Source organism: Prionailurus bengalensis, chromosome X (genome assembly GCF_016509475.1).
Source record: "Prionailurus bengalensis isolate Pbe53 chromosome X, Fcat_Pben_1.1_paternal_pri, whole genome shotgun sequence".
NCBI classification, from domain to species: Eukaryota; Metazoa; Chordata; class Mammalia; order Carnivora; family Felidae; genus Prionailurus; species Prionailurus bengalensis.
This window is the reverse complement of record NC_057361.1, coordinates 71,182,486-71,201,447: the sequence shown is the minus strand read 5'-3', so window position 1 is coordinate 71,201,447 and position 18,962 is coordinate 71,182,486. Positions and strand designations below refer to the sequence as shown.

General features: G+C 36.2%; 1 protein-coding gene across 2 annotated transcripts in view; it reads right to left on the bottom strand.

Moving 5' to 3' along the window:
• Positions 1-18,962, bottom strand: part of APOOL (apolipoprotein O like) — a 102,895-nt gene that overhangs the window by 65,256 nt on the left and 18,677 nt on the right. Inside the window, exon 2 of one of the 2 annotated variants that reach the window (XM_043571258.1) lies at positions 1,326-1,430. The exons of the other annotated variant lie outside the window; for it this stretch is intronic. Within the exon in view, the coding sequence (XP_043427193.1) occupies positions 1,326-1,430 (105 nt within the window). The remainder of the gene's footprint in view (positions 1-1,325; positions 1,431-18,962) is intronic. 2 annotated transcript variants of the gene reach the window in all.

Sequence of the window (18,962 nt, the reverse complement as noted above, 5' to 3'; positions counted from 1 at the left end):
CTGTCTGCCTGCAAGCTGGCACAGCACTCCTGTGTTTTATCTCAGGCATGCAGCTGGTTTTTCAAAACTCCAAATCCAAGAGATCCTAGTGGCACAGACCTGTGCAGATCCTCTGGGGGAGGGTCTCACTGCACTGTGGCAGGACATCAGCTTGTCCCAGAAAACAGTTACATGACTACATAGCGGCTCTGAGTTTATAGTAAAGAGAAGCAAGAAGCCCACACAAAGGCTTGCCACACTCACCTAGCATCCCTGTTTCTATGTTAGTGAACGGGGACACTCAATGGTGCCTGCCATGTCTTTTGTCCCTGGAGAGGCCATGTCACCTCTCCCAAATGCACTACAAGAAAGGGAAGTGCTTCTCCTCGTGCAACCCTGGGGATCCTCAGGCCACCCTTCCTGCTCCTGGTTTTTTGCCCTCCTTCCCCACCAGAGCACTGCTAAGCCCACCAGAGGACACTGGCAATGGGACAGACCTCCAAAACTTCAGACTCTGCACTCCATTGCTTACAAAAACTTATGGTATTTAGCCTCTCTCCTTTTCCAAGTCAGTGGATTTTGGCAAGAGGTTTTTGTCATGCAATCATTTGTGCATGTTTTCACTCTTTCTCTGTCGCTCTCTCTCCTCACATTCTCTCTCATTCTCACTCCTCTGTCATGATCAGGGCTCCCTCCCCTCCTCAATGCCCACAGCTCTTTTATCCTCCAAATCAACTCTCTGCAATTCCTACCTTCCATAATGTGGCAGTTTTTCTTATCTCTAGTTGTGCAGTTTGTTCGCTCAGGCCTCCGATCTATTTCTTGGGTGATCAGAATGATTTGATATTTATCTAGCTGTTTTCAAGGGACAAGGCAAGCCTGGGTCACCCTACTCCTCCACTATCTGAATCTCCTCCTAGATGTTTGATTTAAATATAATAAATACAGTATTTATTTTGATACACCCTATAACTATTTCTTTCAACTTCCTTTTTATATTTTTTAATGTATATTTATTTTTGAGAGAGAAAGAGAGAGAGTGTGTCAGCAGGCAAGGGGAACAGAGAGAGGGAGACACAGAATCTGAAGCAGGCTCCAGACTCCAAGCTGTCAGCACAGAGCCCGATGTGGGGCTTGAACTCATGAACTGCGAAATCATGACCTGAGCCAAAGTCAGATGCTTAACTGACTAAGCCACCTATGTGCCCCTCTTTCAACTTCTAAAACGTGCTTAACATTTTTATTAAAGATATATTTTTGATGAATGGATATAACTCAAAAAAAACACTCATGGCTTTTGCATATTTATGTTATACAAAATTCACAAACTTTTGTAGGCAAATTACCTGCTCTGGTTTTACTAGCTGCTTTTTCAATTCTTCTTCTTTGGCTGCATGTACACTTATAGATGCACACATCAGACCTGCAGGTATGGTTATCAGTTTTCCCATCTGAGAAAGATATATCAAAAACATATTTTTAATTGAAAAGCTCCTCATCTTCCATTTCCTGATAAATTTGGTATCCTAGAACACTAATGGGTTTCATTTGAAGTAGTAAAAACGCAAGCACTCCAAATTGCTTCATACATTTTTAGAATATAATTCCTAAAATTCTCTTACCATACTAGATGGTAAAATATTATTTTTATTAATTTTTTAACTGTGTACTTCATGTAGAATATATCAATAAAATAATTATTAAGAAGTGAATACAAAATCTGAGTGATGAAGTAGAAAAGATCATGGTATTCATTCAGTCTACAAATAAGTGTCAGACCATGCTCAGGAAATACTATCAGACCACACCCTCCATGCCTAGGATATTATCAGTAAAAAAAACAAAGATTCTTGCTCTTATGGAGCTGACATTCTAGTGGAGCACAAACAGGCAATAAACACAATAAATAAATGACATATTACAAAATGATAAATTCTATGGAGAAAGTAAAAGACTAGGGTGATAAGGAGTACTAGGTGATTCAAGCTGTATCTTGAAATACAACTTATTTATAAAAGTTATTTCTTACCATTACAAATCCTTTTTCCTAACTTCTCAACACATTGCTCTCTCTGTCTCGTGCTTAATCTAAAGCCAAAAGTGACCTCTGTTTCAGATATAGTTTGATTTGAAATAAGAATGAGGAAAATCACTGGCTCTTAGAACAAAGTGCTCCAGTGTTCATTCAGGTACCAAAATAATTCCTAAAGATTATGTGTTCAAGGCCAAATGAAAAGCTTCCCAGGGAACAAATACTGTTAAAGTTTTACATAGGAAAGGAGGTTTGATGAAATTGACAAAGGACATCCAGAGGAAAGAGGTCTCTTGATTACACACAAGTGTAACTGTACAAGAACTGGAACAAATACTAGCCAAAGAATTTTACATGTTCTCTGGTAACAGTGATAGTGTCTAAACTTCATTTCTAACACAGTTTTCAATATTTTCTGAGCAGAATAAGGAAAGCTACTGAAACTAGTTAGGCAATTTCTTCTTTGAGCCAGGCATAACTCTGATTTAGATTGACTCCAGAAACACAGGGTAAAATGAAGACTCAAAACTGATAAAGATTTGTTCACTGTTTTTTTCCTTCAAGCTTCCCTTTGGTACATATGCCAGCATCACAGAATAATTTATCTAGGCCTGCCTTCCCAAAAGACATTACTTTTGATTTTTTACACTTGGTATCCACTAATGAAATAAGATTTCTACATCATATCTGTGTCATTTTTCAGCAAAAAAATATTAAAGCTGATGTAATCAATGATACTCTCTCCCATGCACCTGAGAAATCTTGTTAATATATCTGAAGTGATTAAAGAATGTCAATTCTTACACTTAAAAACTATTTTAAAACACCTGGTTAGACCTTATTCCTTAGATACAAAAAAAAAAAACACCACTTTTGAAGTAAGTTAATACCTAAATATTTTTCAATACCCAAATCTTCTCAGAGTGTATTTATCTTACTTTGCATAATACAATAACATAAAACTATTTTATACAAACTATAAAATATGTTCATATTGTTTGATATTTATGATCTAGTGCTCCAGAGTCTAGATTAACTAAACTAGTGGCCTAAGAAGTTAATATATCTTGAAAAATGCCTACGTAAATTTGCATTTACTACATTTTCTACTCAGTAGGGTAGGGTCAATCCACCTTTAATTTATGAGGCAGTGTGGTATAATGGAAAAAACATGAGCTTAGGAGTTACACAGGCCTGGTTTTGAATTCCAGTTGTGGAACTGTCTAAATCTGGACAAGTTACTTAAGCTCTTAGAGTTATGCTGCACAATATGGTAACTATTAGCTGCCTGTGGTTATTTAAATTAAAAGAAAGTAAGTAAAATGTTAAATTTATTTCCTTAGTCATATTAGCCCCATTTCACATGCTCAACAGTGTACTGTACAGCACAGATACACAGTAATTCCATGATTGAAGAAATTCCTACTGGACAGTACTATGCTCATGTCCCAGGTTATATATCTGAAAAACATGGAATGCCTTTCTTTTTATGGTAATCATAAACATTATATGTATAATGTAAAACTGATTTGTCTTTGGTAAATGGGCAATTAATTTTTGCTCCTCAATCTTTCCTCCCTGTACGAAGATGTTAAGTGGCTGTGCTTACACTTCATTTTTCTTCCTCCATGTATTTGATGTTTATCAGGCTCTGGTTGAGAAACATAATAACAATAAAATATAGCATATTTGTTGTCTCTAAACAAAAAAGGCCAAGATTTTGGTCCAAAGAAAATAGCACATTGGCATATTCAGGCTTTTCAAAAACAGGTTATACTGATGAAGAAGGGATCCCTACCCAAAGAGAGGCAGCTGACTGCATACCACAGTGAAAATTTTAGAATAGGAATTGGCAAACTACCGCTCTTGGCTAAATCTGGCCTGGTCTCTGAACTAAATTTTTTTATGAATATGTAAAGGTTTATGAAAATAAAAATAAACAAAAAACAAAGAAGGATATGTGGCCTTATGTTCTGTACAGTCTAAAAACTTACTAATCCTTTATAGAAAAAAAATGTCAATTCCTGATTTAGAAAATTAAACAAGATATTCAAAAAGTATTAGAGTTTGGGGGTAGTATGCAAACATACAAGCTAATAAAGCTGTTAAGGAGCATTAAAACTGAACAAAGCCAATCGTACTTTTCACAAGGTAAGACGTTGCATTAAAATTATTTGTAACTTCAAAATAATGACTTAAAATTATTTGTAACTTCAAAATAATGATTTGTCAATTCAAAATTATAAATGACTTGTTTAAAATTAATGAGAGATAAAAACTGGCTTCCTCCAGAAGTTAACAGGTTTTAGGACAAAATTCTATTGTAAAAACCAAGACTGAAGATGAGCATCAGGATAACTCCCATATAAGACACAAACCTTCCAAACACTTCTGTAATCAAACTATAGTTGATTGTCATTATTTGCAGTAGTTGCAATTCACAAAGTAGCTGTGAAAATTTATTTAAGGAATACTGAAACACTGCTCCTAGGGAAAATAAACACTTAATTTCTTGTAAGCCTCTGGTTATGTTTTCATCAGCTGACCAATATGTAACCTTGATTTATACGTGTTTCCATTTAAATTTTGTTTAATGTTTATTTATTTTTGAGAGAGACAGAGACAGAATGCGAGTGGGTTGGGGCAGAAAGAGAGGGAGGCACAGAATCCAAAGCAGGCTCCAGGCTCCAAGCTGTCAGCACAGAGCCAGATGCTGGGCTTGAACTCATGAGCTGTGAGATCATGACCTGAGCTGAAGTCGGACACTCAACCGACTGAGCCACCCAGGTGCCCTGATATACGTGTTTCCATTTAAAAACACCTTAGTTCTAAAAAAGGATTTAAAAAAATAAAAACACCTTATTTAATACACATTGTTAACTCATTAACATTAAACTTATGGCCAACAGCACTATAACTCATTCTTAAACAAGTATATTGAACACACATATTTTCTCTATAAGGAATATCATATTTCTTGCACTTAAAAACACAAGATAAACTTGTGCACTATGCATGAGAACTATTTTAAATATCAGCATCACCAAAAAATGTGAACAAAATATAAGACCAATTGGATCACAGAAGGGACACCAACCAAGTCACAATATGACAGCTGAAATAATATGGTAAACTAGTGCCTTATCCAAGTTCACTTGGAACATAAACATAGGGGTTTCCTCTTCTTTACTAATAGAATTAAAATTTAAAGCTCTCTTCTATAAGAAATTGTGTTAGCTATTTTGTAATAAACAGCATTAATTATAGTCTAACATAAAAACAGTCCCTAATTATTAGTTCTGCTTTAGAAATGTATCACCATGTAGCAAAGGACTTTTTTTTACTAAAGAGTCCTGTGAAAAGTATAAAATTTTTTCAATTTAAAAATGTAAAGTTAAAAAGGTAAGCCTTAAAAATTAAAAGGAAAATGAAATAAACCATGTAGAGGCAATGAGCACAGAGAAGAACAATTCATAGTGTACCTACAACCATGCAATTAATTGTTCATTCCTTTTTTTTTTTAATGTTTATTTACCTTTGGGACAGAGAGAGACAAGAATGTGAGCAGGGGAGGGGCAGAGAGACAGGGAGACACAGAATCCGAAGCAGGCTCCAGGCTCCAAGAGGTCAGCATAGAGCCCTACGTGGGGCTCGAACTCATGAGCCATGAGATCATGACCTGACCCGAAATTGTCCACCCAACCAACTGAGCCACCCAGGCACCCCTGATTGTCCATTCCTAATGGGCAATATACCCAAAGGACAGAGAAAACAGCAAAAAATACAAATGTAAAAACAACAAAAAAATTAAAACTTCTTAGTAATGTGTTTCATAATGTTTCTAATCGTATTGTTGGTAGTAGTGATGTCATTTTATTATGAAACTGCTAGGTGTGTTTTGTAGAATAACACAATTAGAGTATGCTGGTATTTGAAAGGACTGAGATTTTTAGTAGGGGATAAAGATTAATGAAGTTAAAGCAAAATCTTCCAGTCTCAATTTAAATACGAATTATCAGTTAGCTGCCCTATACTACCTTGATACATAAGATAAAGACAGTGAAACAGACACCCTAAGAATTCATTAAAAAATTTTCAAGAATTCAGACACTCTATAGGGCAAATGACATAACCTGATTTCCTCAATAAATAAACAAAGCAAAATAGAGTGAAAGACTTGAGAAACTTAAAAATAATAAATTCCAATATGTGGATACTATTTGGAATGAGAATTAAAAAATGAACTTCAAAAACTTATGACAAATTCAGGGATTTTTTTAATGTACTCTTTTCTGTAATGTTTATTTATTTTTGAGAGAGAGTGCACAAGTGAGGGAAGGACACAGGGAGAGGGAGACAGAGGATCTGAAGTGGGCTCTGCACTGACAGAGAGCCCAATGCAGGGCTTGAACTCACAAACTGCAAGATCATGACTTGAGCTGAAGTCAGATGCTTAACTTGGCTGAGCCACCCCGACACCTCTTAAATGTACTCTTTAATAACCACTGTGAAGTTCACCCATTGCCCATCCACCTCCCATCTGGTAACCACCAGTTTGTTCTTAGTTAATGGTCTGTTTCTGGGTCTATTTTTCCTTCATTCGTTTTATTTCTTAAATTCCTCATATGAGTAACATCAAATGGTACTTGTCTTTCTTTCTCTGACTGACTTATCTTGCTTAGCATTATACACTTTAGCTCTGTTCATGTTCTTGCAAATGGCAAGGTTCCATTATTTTCCATGGCTGAAAAATATTCCACTGTGTGTGTATGTGTATATATATACATGTTTACATTGTATATATATGTGTATATAAACATATATATACACACTTACATGTATACATTTATATATAGACATATTTTCTTTATCCATTCATCTACTGATGGACATGGGCTGCTTCCATAGTTTGCGTATTGTAATAATGCTGCAAATAAACAGAGAAGTGCATGTAACCCCTTGAATTAGTGTTTTTGTATTTTTTGTGTGAATACCCAGTAATGCAATTACTGGATCATAGGGTTACTCCTATTTTTAATGAGCTGAAAAACATCCATACCATTTTGCACAGTGGCTGCACCAGTTTGAATTCCCACAAAGAGTGCAAGAGGGTTCCTTTATCTCCACACCCTCACTAACCTTTCTTATGTCTTGGATTTTACCCCTTCTGACAAGTGTGAGGTGATAACTCATTGTAGTTTTCATTCAGGTTTCTCTGAACATCAGTGATAATGAACATCTTTTATGTCTTTGGCCCTCTGTATGTCTTCTTTGGAAAAATGTCTATGAATGTCTTCTGCCCATTTTAATTGGATTTTTTGTTTTTAGGGTGTTGAGCTCTTTATGTATTTTGGATACTCTTTATCCAATATATCATTTGCAAATATCTTCTATTCCATAAGCTGCCTTTCAGTTTTGCTGTTTCCTTCACTGTGCAAAAGATTTTTATTTTGATGAAGTCACAAAAGTTTATTTTTGCTTTTGTTTCCCTTGCCTCAAGAGACAAACCTAGAAAGAAGTTGCTCTAGCCGATGTCAAAGCCTGTGTTCTCTTCTAGGATTTTTATAGTTTCAGATCTTACGTTTAGGTTGTTAATCCATTTTTAATATGTTTTTGTGTATGATATAAGAAAGTGGTCCAATACTTGTGCATGTTGCCATCCAGTTTTCCCAATACATTTGTTGAAGAGAATGTCTTTTTCCAATTGGATATTCCTTCCTGCTTTGTCAAAGATTAATTAACCATGTATTTGTGGGTTCATTTCTGGATTTCCTTTCTATTCCATTGTCTGTGTCTATTTTTATGCCAGTACCATACTATTTTCACCAGACTACAAGTGTGATGCTTCCAACTTTGCTTCTCTTTTTCAAGAATGCTTTGGATATTCAGTGTCTTTTGTGAGTTCAAACAAATTTTAGGATTATTTGTTCTAGGTTTGTGAAAAATGCTGGTGGTAGTTTGATAGGGATTGCATTAAATGTACAGATTGCTTTGGCTAGTATAGACATTTTAACAATATTTGTTCTTTCAGTCCATGAGCATGGAATGTCTTCCCATTTCTCCGTGTCCTTCAATTTCTTTCTTCAGTGTTTCATAGTTTCAGAGAATAGGTCTTTCACCTCTTTAATTAAATTTACTCTAAAGTATCTTATTGTTTTTGATGCAATTGTAAATGGGATTCATTCCTTGATATCTCTTTCTGCTACTTCATTATTGGTGTATAGAAATGGAACATATTTCTATACTTTGATTTTATATCTTGCAAACTCAATGGATTCTTTCATCAGATTTAGCAGATTTTTGGTGGAGTCTATCAGGTTATTTGCATAATAATACTATGTCACCTGCAAATAGTAAAGCTTTTACTTCTTCCTTGCTGATCTGAATGCCTTTTATTTCTTTTTGCTGATTGCTATGACTAGCACTCCCAGTACTATATTCAATAACAGTGGTGAGACTGTACATTGCTGTCTTGTTCCTGATCTTTGGGGAAATGCTCTCAGTATTCTCCCCATTGAGAATGATATTAGCTGTGGGTTTTTAGTACATGGCCTTTATTATGTTGAGGTATATTCCTGTAAACCTACTTTGTTTACGGTTTTTATTATGTATGGATGTACTTTGTCAAATGATTTTTCTGCATCTATTGAAATGATCACATGGTTCTTATCCTTTATTAATATGGTGTATCACACTGATTGATTTGCAAACATTAAATCACCCTTGCAATCCAAGAATAAATCCCACTTTATTGTGCTGAATGATTTTTTTAATGCAGGTAGGAATCAATTGCTAGTACTTTGTTGAGGATTTTTTAATCCATGTTTGTCAGAGATACTGACCTGCAGTTGTCTTTTTCAGTGGTGTATTTATCTGATTTTCTTATCAGGGAAATGCTGTCCTCATAGAATGAATTTGTAATTTTTCCCTTTTTTTCCCTATTTTTTGGAATATTTTGAGAATAAGTATTAACCCTTCTTTACATGTTTGGTAGAATTTACCTGTGAAGCCATCTGCTCCTGGACTATTGTTTGTTGGGAGATTCTTCATTACTAATTCAATTTCTTGCTGGTGCTGTGTCTGCTCAAATTTTCTATTTGTTCTGTTTCAATTTTGGTAGTTGATATGCTTCTAGGAATTTATCCATTTCTTCTAGGTTGTCCAATTTTTTGCCATATAGTTTTTCATAGTATTCTCTTATTATTTGTATTTCTGTGTTGTTGGTTGTTATTTCTCCACTTTCATTCACGATTTTATTTATCTGGATCCTTTACCTTTACTTTTTGATAAATCTAGCTAGGGAGTTATCAATTTCATTAATTTTTTCAAAGAATGGGTTCCTGGTTTCATTGACTTGTTCTATTGTTTTCTCAGTTTCTGTATCATTTATTTCTGCTCTAATCTTTATTATTTCCCTTCTTCTACTGGCCTTAGGCTTTATTTGTTGTTCTTCTACAAGTTCCGTTAGGTGTAGGTAAGGTTCTTTACCTGAGATTGTTCCTGTTTCTTGACATTGGCCTATATTACTGATACTTCCCTTACCACCACTTGTTGCTGCATCCTAAACATTTTGGCAGTTGTGTTTTCATTTTCATTTGTTCCCATATATTTTTTTTATTTCTTCTTTTATTTCCTGGTTGATTCATTCATTCTTTAGTAGTATGTTATTTAACCTCCAAATATTTGTGTTCTTTCCAAGTTATTTCTTGTTGTTGACTTCTAGTTTCATAACATTGTGGTCAGAAAAGGTACATGGCATGACTTCAATCTTCCTGTATTTGTTGAGTCCATTTTTGTGACATAATATGTGGTATATTCTGGAAAATGTTCCATATGCACTAGAAAAGAATGTGCATTCCACTGTCTTAAGATGGAAGTTCTGAATATGTCTGTCTAGTCCATCTGGTCCAGTACGATACTCAAAGCCATAGTTTCCTTGTTGATTTTCTATTTGTAGGACCTGTCCATTGTTGTAAGTGGGGTGTTAAAGTCCCACATTATCTGTTATTATATTACTATCAATTAGTTCCTTAACTTTTGTTATTAATCGCTGTATGTATTTAAGTGCTCCCATCTTGGATGCATACATATTTACAATTGTTCTATATTCCTGTTGGACTGTCCCCATTATTATGTCTTGTTATTGTGTCTTGTTATAATTTTTGCTTAAAGTCGAGTTTGTCCTATATAAATATTACAATTGTGGCTTTCTTTTGACATCCATTTGCATGATAAATATTTCTCCATCTCCTGACTTCCAATCTGAAAGTAGCTTTAGGTCTATAATGAGTCTCTTGTAGGCAGAGTAACGATGGACCTTGTTTTTTTATACATTCTGACACACTATGTCTTTTGATTGGAGCATTCAGTCCATGTACATTCAAAGTACTTATTGATAGATTTGTATTTATTGCAATTTTATTCCATGTTTTGTGTTTGCTTCTGGAGATTTTCTCTGATCCTTTCTTGCATTTCTCTCATGTTTTGCTGATTTTCTTCAGTAATATAATAGGATCTCTCTTTATACTTTGCATGTTTATTAATGGTTTTTAATATATGGTTACTATTAAGTTTGTATATAACCTCTTCTGCAAATCAAGTATCAATCCATTCTTTCTTCCTCTCCTCATCATGTTTTAGATATGTTATTACATTTTATGTCTTTCTTCTGAGTTCCTTAGCTGGATTTTTACAGAAATATTCATTTTTACTGCTTTTGTGTTTCCTGCCCTAATACTGTCACTTTCGGTCTCTCCTTTCCACCCAAAGAGTCCCCCTTAATATTTGTTACAACACTGGTTCAGTGATCACAAACTCTTTTAGTTTTGTCTGGAAAATTATTTTTTGCTCCTTCTATTCTGAATGATAGCCTTCCTGTATAAACTATTCTCTGCTGCAGATGTTTCCCATTCAGCACTTTGAATACCTCATGCCACTCCCTTCTGGTTTGCCATGTTTCTGTTAAGAAATCTTCAGCTAGCATTATGGATTTTCCCTTGTAAAATTAGGATTTCTTTTGTCTTGCTGCTTTTACAATTTTTTTTCTTTTTTAAAAATGTTTATTTATTTGGGGCACCTGGGTGCCTCAGATGGTTAAGCGTCTGACTTCGGCTCAGGTCATGACCTCACAGTTTATGAGTTAGAGCCCAGCGTGAGGCTGTGTGCTGACAGCTCAAAGCCTGGAGCCTACTTCAGATTATGTGTCTCCCCGTCTCTCCACCCCTCCCATGCTCATGTTCTGTCTCTCTGTGTCACAGTAATAAATGTTAAAAAATTTTTAAAAAACAAAATAAAAAATAAAAATGTTTATTTCAAGAGAGGGTGGGGAGGGGCAGAAAGAGAGGGAAACCCAAGCCGGCTCCATGCTGTTAGTGGGCAGCCCAACAAGGGGCTTAGTCTCACAAACCATGAGGTCATGACCTGAGCTGAAACCAAGAGTCAGACACTTAACTGACTGAGCCACCCAGGTACCCCTTCAGATATTTTCCTTATCACTATATTTTGCAAATTTCATTACAATACATCTTTGTGTGAGCCTGTTTTTGTTGATTTTGTTGGGAATTATCTGTGCCTCTTAAGTCTGGATGTGTGTTTCCATCCCAAGATTAGGAAAGTTTTCAGGTATTATCTCTTCAAAAAATTTGCTCCCTTTTCTTTTTCTTCTTCTGAGACGCCTATAATACAAATATTATTATGTTTGGTAAAGTCACTGAGTTCCCTTCATCTATTCTTGTTTTGCAAAATTCCTTTCTTTTGTTCAGGCTCATTGCTTTCCATTTGGTTGCCTTCTAGGTCATTAATTCATTCCTCTGCTTCTTCCAGCCTACTGTTCATTGCATCAAGTATATTTCTAATCTGGTTTATTGCATTCTTCATCTCTGATTCTTTTTTAATTTTTATCTCTGTGGTAATGGTCTGCATGATGCTTACATTCTTTTCTTAAGTCCAGTATATATACTTATGATTATTGCTTTAAGTTCTCCATTAAGCATGTTACTTATATCTGTTTCGCTTAGATCTCTGTCTGTGACCTTATCCCATTCTTTCATTTGGTATAAAGTCTACATTTTGTCTAAGTTTCTGCCTTCTTCTCTGTGTTAGAAAACCAGTTATATCCTGCTCCTTAGATTAATGCCTTTGTAAAGAGATCATGCAGTATCCAGGGCCTGGCACTTCAGGAAGTGTCCAGTGTGTGCTGCATGCACTTTGCTGTTCTATTCTGGCTGCTCTATCCTTCAGGCCCTTCATCTGCAGAGGCACTCCTTGCCTGCTTTTGGCAGTGTTTGGTCCCTGGCCTAAATGCGGTGAGTTTTAACTAGATGTGTTCTGGCCTGCTTGTGAAATAAGACTTGTCAACACCTCCACCAGAACTGAGATCCTGAAGAAATCTCTGGTTGGATACACAGTGTGGGCAGGGGCTGGTGCTGGTCTTAGCAGGGAGAGGCCTGCTGCGTTAGGATTGAAGCAAATGTGACTGAAAAGGGAAAACCCACCAGAGCACTGTGGCGGGGGGGGGGGGGGGGGGAGGGCTTGGTATGTTCAAGTTAGGCAGCCTGGGTATGTGCTGTGCTGTTTGCAGGTTGGTCTTTATTTATGCTGAGGGGCAGGGGAGGGAAATGGTGCCAGCTAGCTCCTTTGTTCCAGGAGAGGCATCTCTGTGAAGAGTTAATAATATCCCCAATATGTACCCCAGGCACTCTTCAGCAGATCACTGTTTCCAAGCTGTCTGTCCCTGGGGTTGTTTGCCTATCTTCTCTCCAGGAGCAGCACAGTGTCCTCTAGGCTCTATCCCAACCAAGCTCACTGACCTTTAAAAAATCCAGGCTTTAAAAAAAAAATCCAGACTTTAAGCTCTGCTGGTTGCATAAACTCATTAAATTAGCACCTCTCATTTTTCAAGCCAGTGGCTATGGGGAAACACTCTCCTTTTGCATCCCCCTATATGCTCCTCTCTCTTTCACCCTTCTCCACCTCAGCTCCCTCCCCTCTGCAGCAGCCAGGATCTGTTTCTCCCCTAAACCATGTCTCTGCACTTCCTACCATCTTGGATGTGGCCTCTTCTCTCCCTTTAGTTGTGAAGTTTCTTCTGCCAGTCCTCAAGTTGGTTTCTGGGGTATTTAGGATATTTGATAGTTATCTAGTTGTGTTCATGGGTTAAGAGGAGCCTAGAGTCCTCCTACTCTGCTGCTGTTTTCTTGTCTTCTCTTTATCACTACTTTTTGGCATTTTAATTACTATGTGTCTTGTTGTGGTCCTCCTTCATCTGATTATGTTGGGGGATCTCTGTGCCTCCTGGATCTAAGTATCTGTTCCTTCTCCACATTAGGGAAGTTTATAGCTCTTATTTCTTCAAAACAATTTTCTGCCCCCTTTTCTCACTCTTCTTCTGAGATCCCTATAATGCAGATGTTATTACGTTTGATGGGGTCACGAAGTTCCCCAAATTTATTCTCATTTTGAATAATTCTTTTTTCTTCTATTTTGGTCACCTTGATTAATTTCCTTTACTTTGCCTTCCAGATCAACTCATTCCTCTGCTTCCTCTATCCTACTATTTATTCCATCAGGTGTATTTTTAATTTTATTGTGTTCTTTATCTCTGATTGGTTCCTTTTTTTTATCTCTTTGTTATAGTCCTCACTGATGTTGTCTACACTTTTCTCAAGTCCAGTGCATATCTTTACAATCATTACTTTAAATTCTCTCTCAAGCGTATTACTTACATCCGTTTCACTCTGGTCTCTTGCTATGGTTTTTTTCTGTTCTTTCATTTGGGACATATTTCTCTGTCTCCTCATTTTGTCTGTTTCTGTATGTTAGGAAAGTCAGCTATGTCTCTTGCTTTTGAAGGTAATGGCCTTATGAAAAAGATACCCTGTAGTGCCCTGCAGTGCAGTGTTCCCAGTTCCCAAGGGCATAGCATTTCAGGGATTGTGTCCTAGGCATGTTGTGTGTGCCCTGCTGTTGAGTCTTGGCCTCTTTTTCTTTCAGTCTAGCTGTCTGCAGAGGTTCTCTCTGCCTACTGTGAGCAATGTTAGGTTCCCAGCAGGTTTGGGCATTTTTTAACATGGTGTGCAGTGGTCTGCTTTGAAATGAGACCTGCCCCCTGCACCCCTAGAACTCAGGTCCTACAAAACACACAGGTCGGGAGATGTGGTACTGGCAGGGTTTGCCCCTATCTTCTGGGGGAGGGGTCTGCAGCCCTGTGACTAAGGGAAATATGACTGGGAAGTGAGGATTCACAGAAGCATGGAGGTGGGGGGTGGCAGGACTTGGTGTAAGATGTTAAGGAAGGAGTGTCAGTGGTGCTCTGATTCCTGCTGGTGGTTGTTGTTTATGGCTGGGGGCAATGGGAGGGAAATGGTGTCTAACATCTTCTTTGTTCCTGGAGGGGTCTCCCCGTGATCCTTGTCTGGGACATGCTCTAAGGTGAGGAAATAACTCTACCTCCCATATGCCCCTGGTGTTTTTCAAACTGCTGCTTCTAAACTGTATCTCTGAAGTTTGTTCTGCCAATTGTCATACCATTTTCTAGGTTACTTATGCTGATATGTCATCTAGTGGTATCTGTTGATCAAGGCAAGCTTAGGGTCCTCCTACTACATCATCTTCACAGCTGACCTCATATTCAGGGACATTTTGACATTGACCAGATATATGGCATTAGGGCATTTTTATGTGTAATAATTTTTTAAAGATTTCCAGTTTTTTAAGATATATACTGTTTTAACAGATGAAATATGCCTGGGATCTGCTTCAAAATAATCCAGGGGTGGGGTATACATGAAACCACATTTGCCAGGACTTGATAATTATTGAAGCTGGTGACAGTCATATATTAAATATGTATTATTATTATGTTATATTATGCTATATCATATTATTATATTTCACATTACTCTCTATACTTTTGTAAATGTTTGAAATTTTCCATAATAAAAAAAATTTAAAGACTCCTATGAAACTTAGGATACATCTCATAATTTGTCAACAGTGTTTTTTAGTTGAAATGAGGGGAGTTTACTAATACTGGTAAAAGGCAAGAACAGAAGGAAGCATTCTAGTATTACCAACTTTAATATTCTACTGTTACTCAATTACAAAAATAATTTGTTTATATCTCTTTCTTACTCTTTACTCTTTATTCTTTCATTCAACAAATATTTGCAAGTGCCTACTGTACAATTTAGGTGCTGGGTTACTAAATGATAAAGATATGATCCATGTCCTCAAAGAATCATAGTCTAGTAGAGAAAACAAGTACATAATACAAAAAGACCCCATAGTGATGAGTGTTATAATACAGGTAGGAGAAAGTGCTATAGAGTCCACCAACCTAGACCAGGCCTTTATTGCCTAGTTGGTAAAATAGTGGAGAGAGGACAGACTTCAGAATTAGACATAGATTTGAATTCGAGCTCTACTACTTACTAGTGGTGTGGCGTTGGGGAAGTGATTTGACTGGGTGTCAACTTTAACACATTGTAATACTATGTATCACACAGGGACAAGCAAAGGAAAAGCACTCATATATATTAATTATTACCATCATCATCATCATCATCATCACCAATCTCCTGGCCAATGGTCACCACTCCATTCTCATCTAATTTCAACCAACTGTAATTACCACTGTCAAACTAATATCATTCTTTTGTCAGTCAGACTACTACTCTGCTCAAGAAAATTAGCTGTCCCCCTTTTGCCTAGCATACTGTTTAAAACCATTCTGTATTTTCCAGGATCTCCATAATCTATCTGTAATCTATATAGGTAGTCTTATTTCCCATTATTCCCAACAATTTTCCTCAGCTTCTTATTAGTCACTGGTGTTAGTACATTCTCCCCAAGTAGACTGTTTTACTCCTTGAGAACAGAGGAACAATATATACTTGTTGCTGAGATTAGTTTCCTGACATTGGTGATCCCTCTGTTACACATGCAAATTTAAACATCAAACACATGGGTCTGGGAAATTCATAAGTTTATGGCTGTGCATCTGTCACCTTTGAAGCATCACCAGTACATTTTAAATGTCAGTCTAATCATGTCAACAAATGCTGTGGCAAGCTAGAAGAGTTGCACTACTGCAGGAAACTGAAATAAAATACTACCTTTCATTCCTCCAGTCACCAGTCAGGCCTGCATTATATCTCAGCCTCACAACATTCCAACCTGCAACATTTGGCCTTTGACCAATATAGTTCAAAAAATGACTATGCGTTTCCACTTCACTCAAAAGAAAAAATAACCATATTTTTGACAACTGTGGGGGTGGGTACAATCCTCAGTAAACAATGGCATATTAGAATATAACTATGCAACAAGTAACCCATGCAAACCGCCAGACAGACAGACGTTCAAATCAACACTTGTAAAAAAATTCAATGTGCTTGTAATATTGCAAATGTAAAATGCTTTTAAATATCTGGCTCAAGAACTTGGTGTGTCTACTTCCAGCATTTCATGAGCTGGGAAAAGTTGAGATTAGTCATCAAAATTTAGGACAGCCATTAGCAGCTTAATAGAACTTTGTACACTGCAGCGCTGTTTAATTTGTTCACTTATGAAGATCTGAGAGGCAACAGTGATTTAGTGGAAAGAACACCAGGCTTTGAATTGGAAAAGCTAGCTTCTAGTCTGGGCTCTACTAATAACTCACCATGACATCTTTTACAAGTAAATTGCCCTTCACTGTGTGTCAGATTGCCCATGTGTGACAGGAGGCTGCACTATAAAACATCCAAAGTTCCTCCTAATTTTGACAATGCAAAACTCTTAAGTTCAGTGATAATATCCAAGTGTATAATATACTACAGATAAGATATTGCCACTTTGTTTCTCTTAAAAACACAAGGAAAGTTATGAACAAATAATTACCTTATATTAAAATGATACTCTAGATTATATGACCAGAATCACTTCACCCACACTGAACATCTTGAGTATGGAGACCACAAAGGGAATTTCAAAAATTTAGAAGCACAAGTCATTTAAAATCACATACAATGAAAACTTATTTCCTAGTTAAATAAATTAATTTGAAAACTTCATCCTAAGACATTTTTTTTTGATGGAGCTAGTGTAGGTATATGTGAAGGAGAGGAAGCAGAAAAGAGAAATGGGTAATTGTAACTAAACACAATAAAGGGAGTAAAAGTAATACCATTTGATTAACAACTGAAAACTTTCAATGTTCAAAAAAAGTTTTCCATATCTAGTAATACCACCAACTTTGGCATCAGGATACCTGTGTTTAATCCCAGCTCTGTTCTTAAACAACTACATAATCTCTGGTTAGTCATGCTAACTCTCAAAGTCTCCTTATGTGTAAAATGATAGACCTTAAGCAGAAATCTTAGGACCCTTAAAACGGTACTGTCCAATATGGTAGCCACTATCCACGTATGCTATTTAAATTTATATTTCCATTAATTAAAATTAAATAAAGTTGGGAAGTCTGTTCCTCCATCCCCCTAGCGACATTTCAAGGCCTCAAAAGATACACAGGACTCTAGTGACTACCATACTGGACTGCACAGAAATAGAACATTTCCATCATCAAGGAAAGTTTATTAGACAGCACTGCCTTAGAGCTCCAACATTCGATTTGTCTTATGATTCTATCAAAAAGAAGAGACTATTTCAATGAGATATATGCACTCCCATGTTCACTGCAGCATTATTCACAATTGCCAAGATATGGAAACAACTGGAATTTTCACCAACAAATGAACATATGAAAAAGGATGTGGTACATATACACAACAGAATATTACTCAGCCCTGAAAAAGAATGATATCCAACTATTAGTTAACAACACTGATGGACCTTGAGTACATTATGCTAAATGAAGTAAGTCAGAGAAAGACAAATACTGTATGAAATCACTTATATATGGAATCTAAAAAGTCAAACCTGTAAAAAACAGAATAAAATGGCAGTAACTAGGCGATGGGGGTAGATAAGATTGATGGGTATTACAAGCTTGTAATAAGTAGTGACACATTGAATGCACAGTACAATGAACACAGATAATATTGTACTATAATCATGTAATATGATAAATATCACTACAATGACAATCAAATTATAATATATAAATATATCAAAGTAATACGCTGTACACCTTAAACTTACACAATGTTAAGTGTCAAATTTATTTGACAATAAATTAAATTATTTACATGGTTTCTGCTTTTCAACATACCATTCTTAACTCTATATCCATCAATTTATGCTGACCTAAAGACAGCAGAATAAAGAACTGGACGTTGTTTATGCTACTGCAGAGAAATATAATGGCATTACATGTTCAAGAAAGTAAGAGGAAAATTTGAAAATGAGTGATTTTATCCTTATATAGGAATGGTTCTGAAAGACGATCTACATCTATAAATCAGAGAATAGTCTCACAAAATGATAAAAACAAACCTTTTATATACATTTTATTTACATTTTCCCCATTCTTTAAACTAAGATTACTCAAAACAATGCTAGGTACTAGGAATACCTTGTGTTTGTTCACTACTCTACTTCAAGAATTCTTTGATGCAGCTAAACTCAACTAGTGCCAGTCTCCATGTCGTTACCCCTAGTAATACCCTCTCTACTAAAATCCTGGCCGTTCTGAAAAACTACTTGTTATGACACTCTTCATGCAGTCTTTCCTACTCTTTAATTATATCTGTTTTGTCACTCTATTTTGAACTCCACAGACCGCATCTTAGTTGAAGACAATGATTAAATCTTAGCAGTGTTGTAGCTACTTTTCCCCAGCCTTGTACAAACTACACTTTTTAGTATAACTCAATGATAGTAGAACATCAGGTCAAAATAACCTATATTTGGAAAAATGTAAGATCCAAGGACTAGAATACGAAGTAATCATATCATCTGTATCCATTTAGATTTTCATTTGGCCTACAAATCATCACCGCATTTCTGAAAT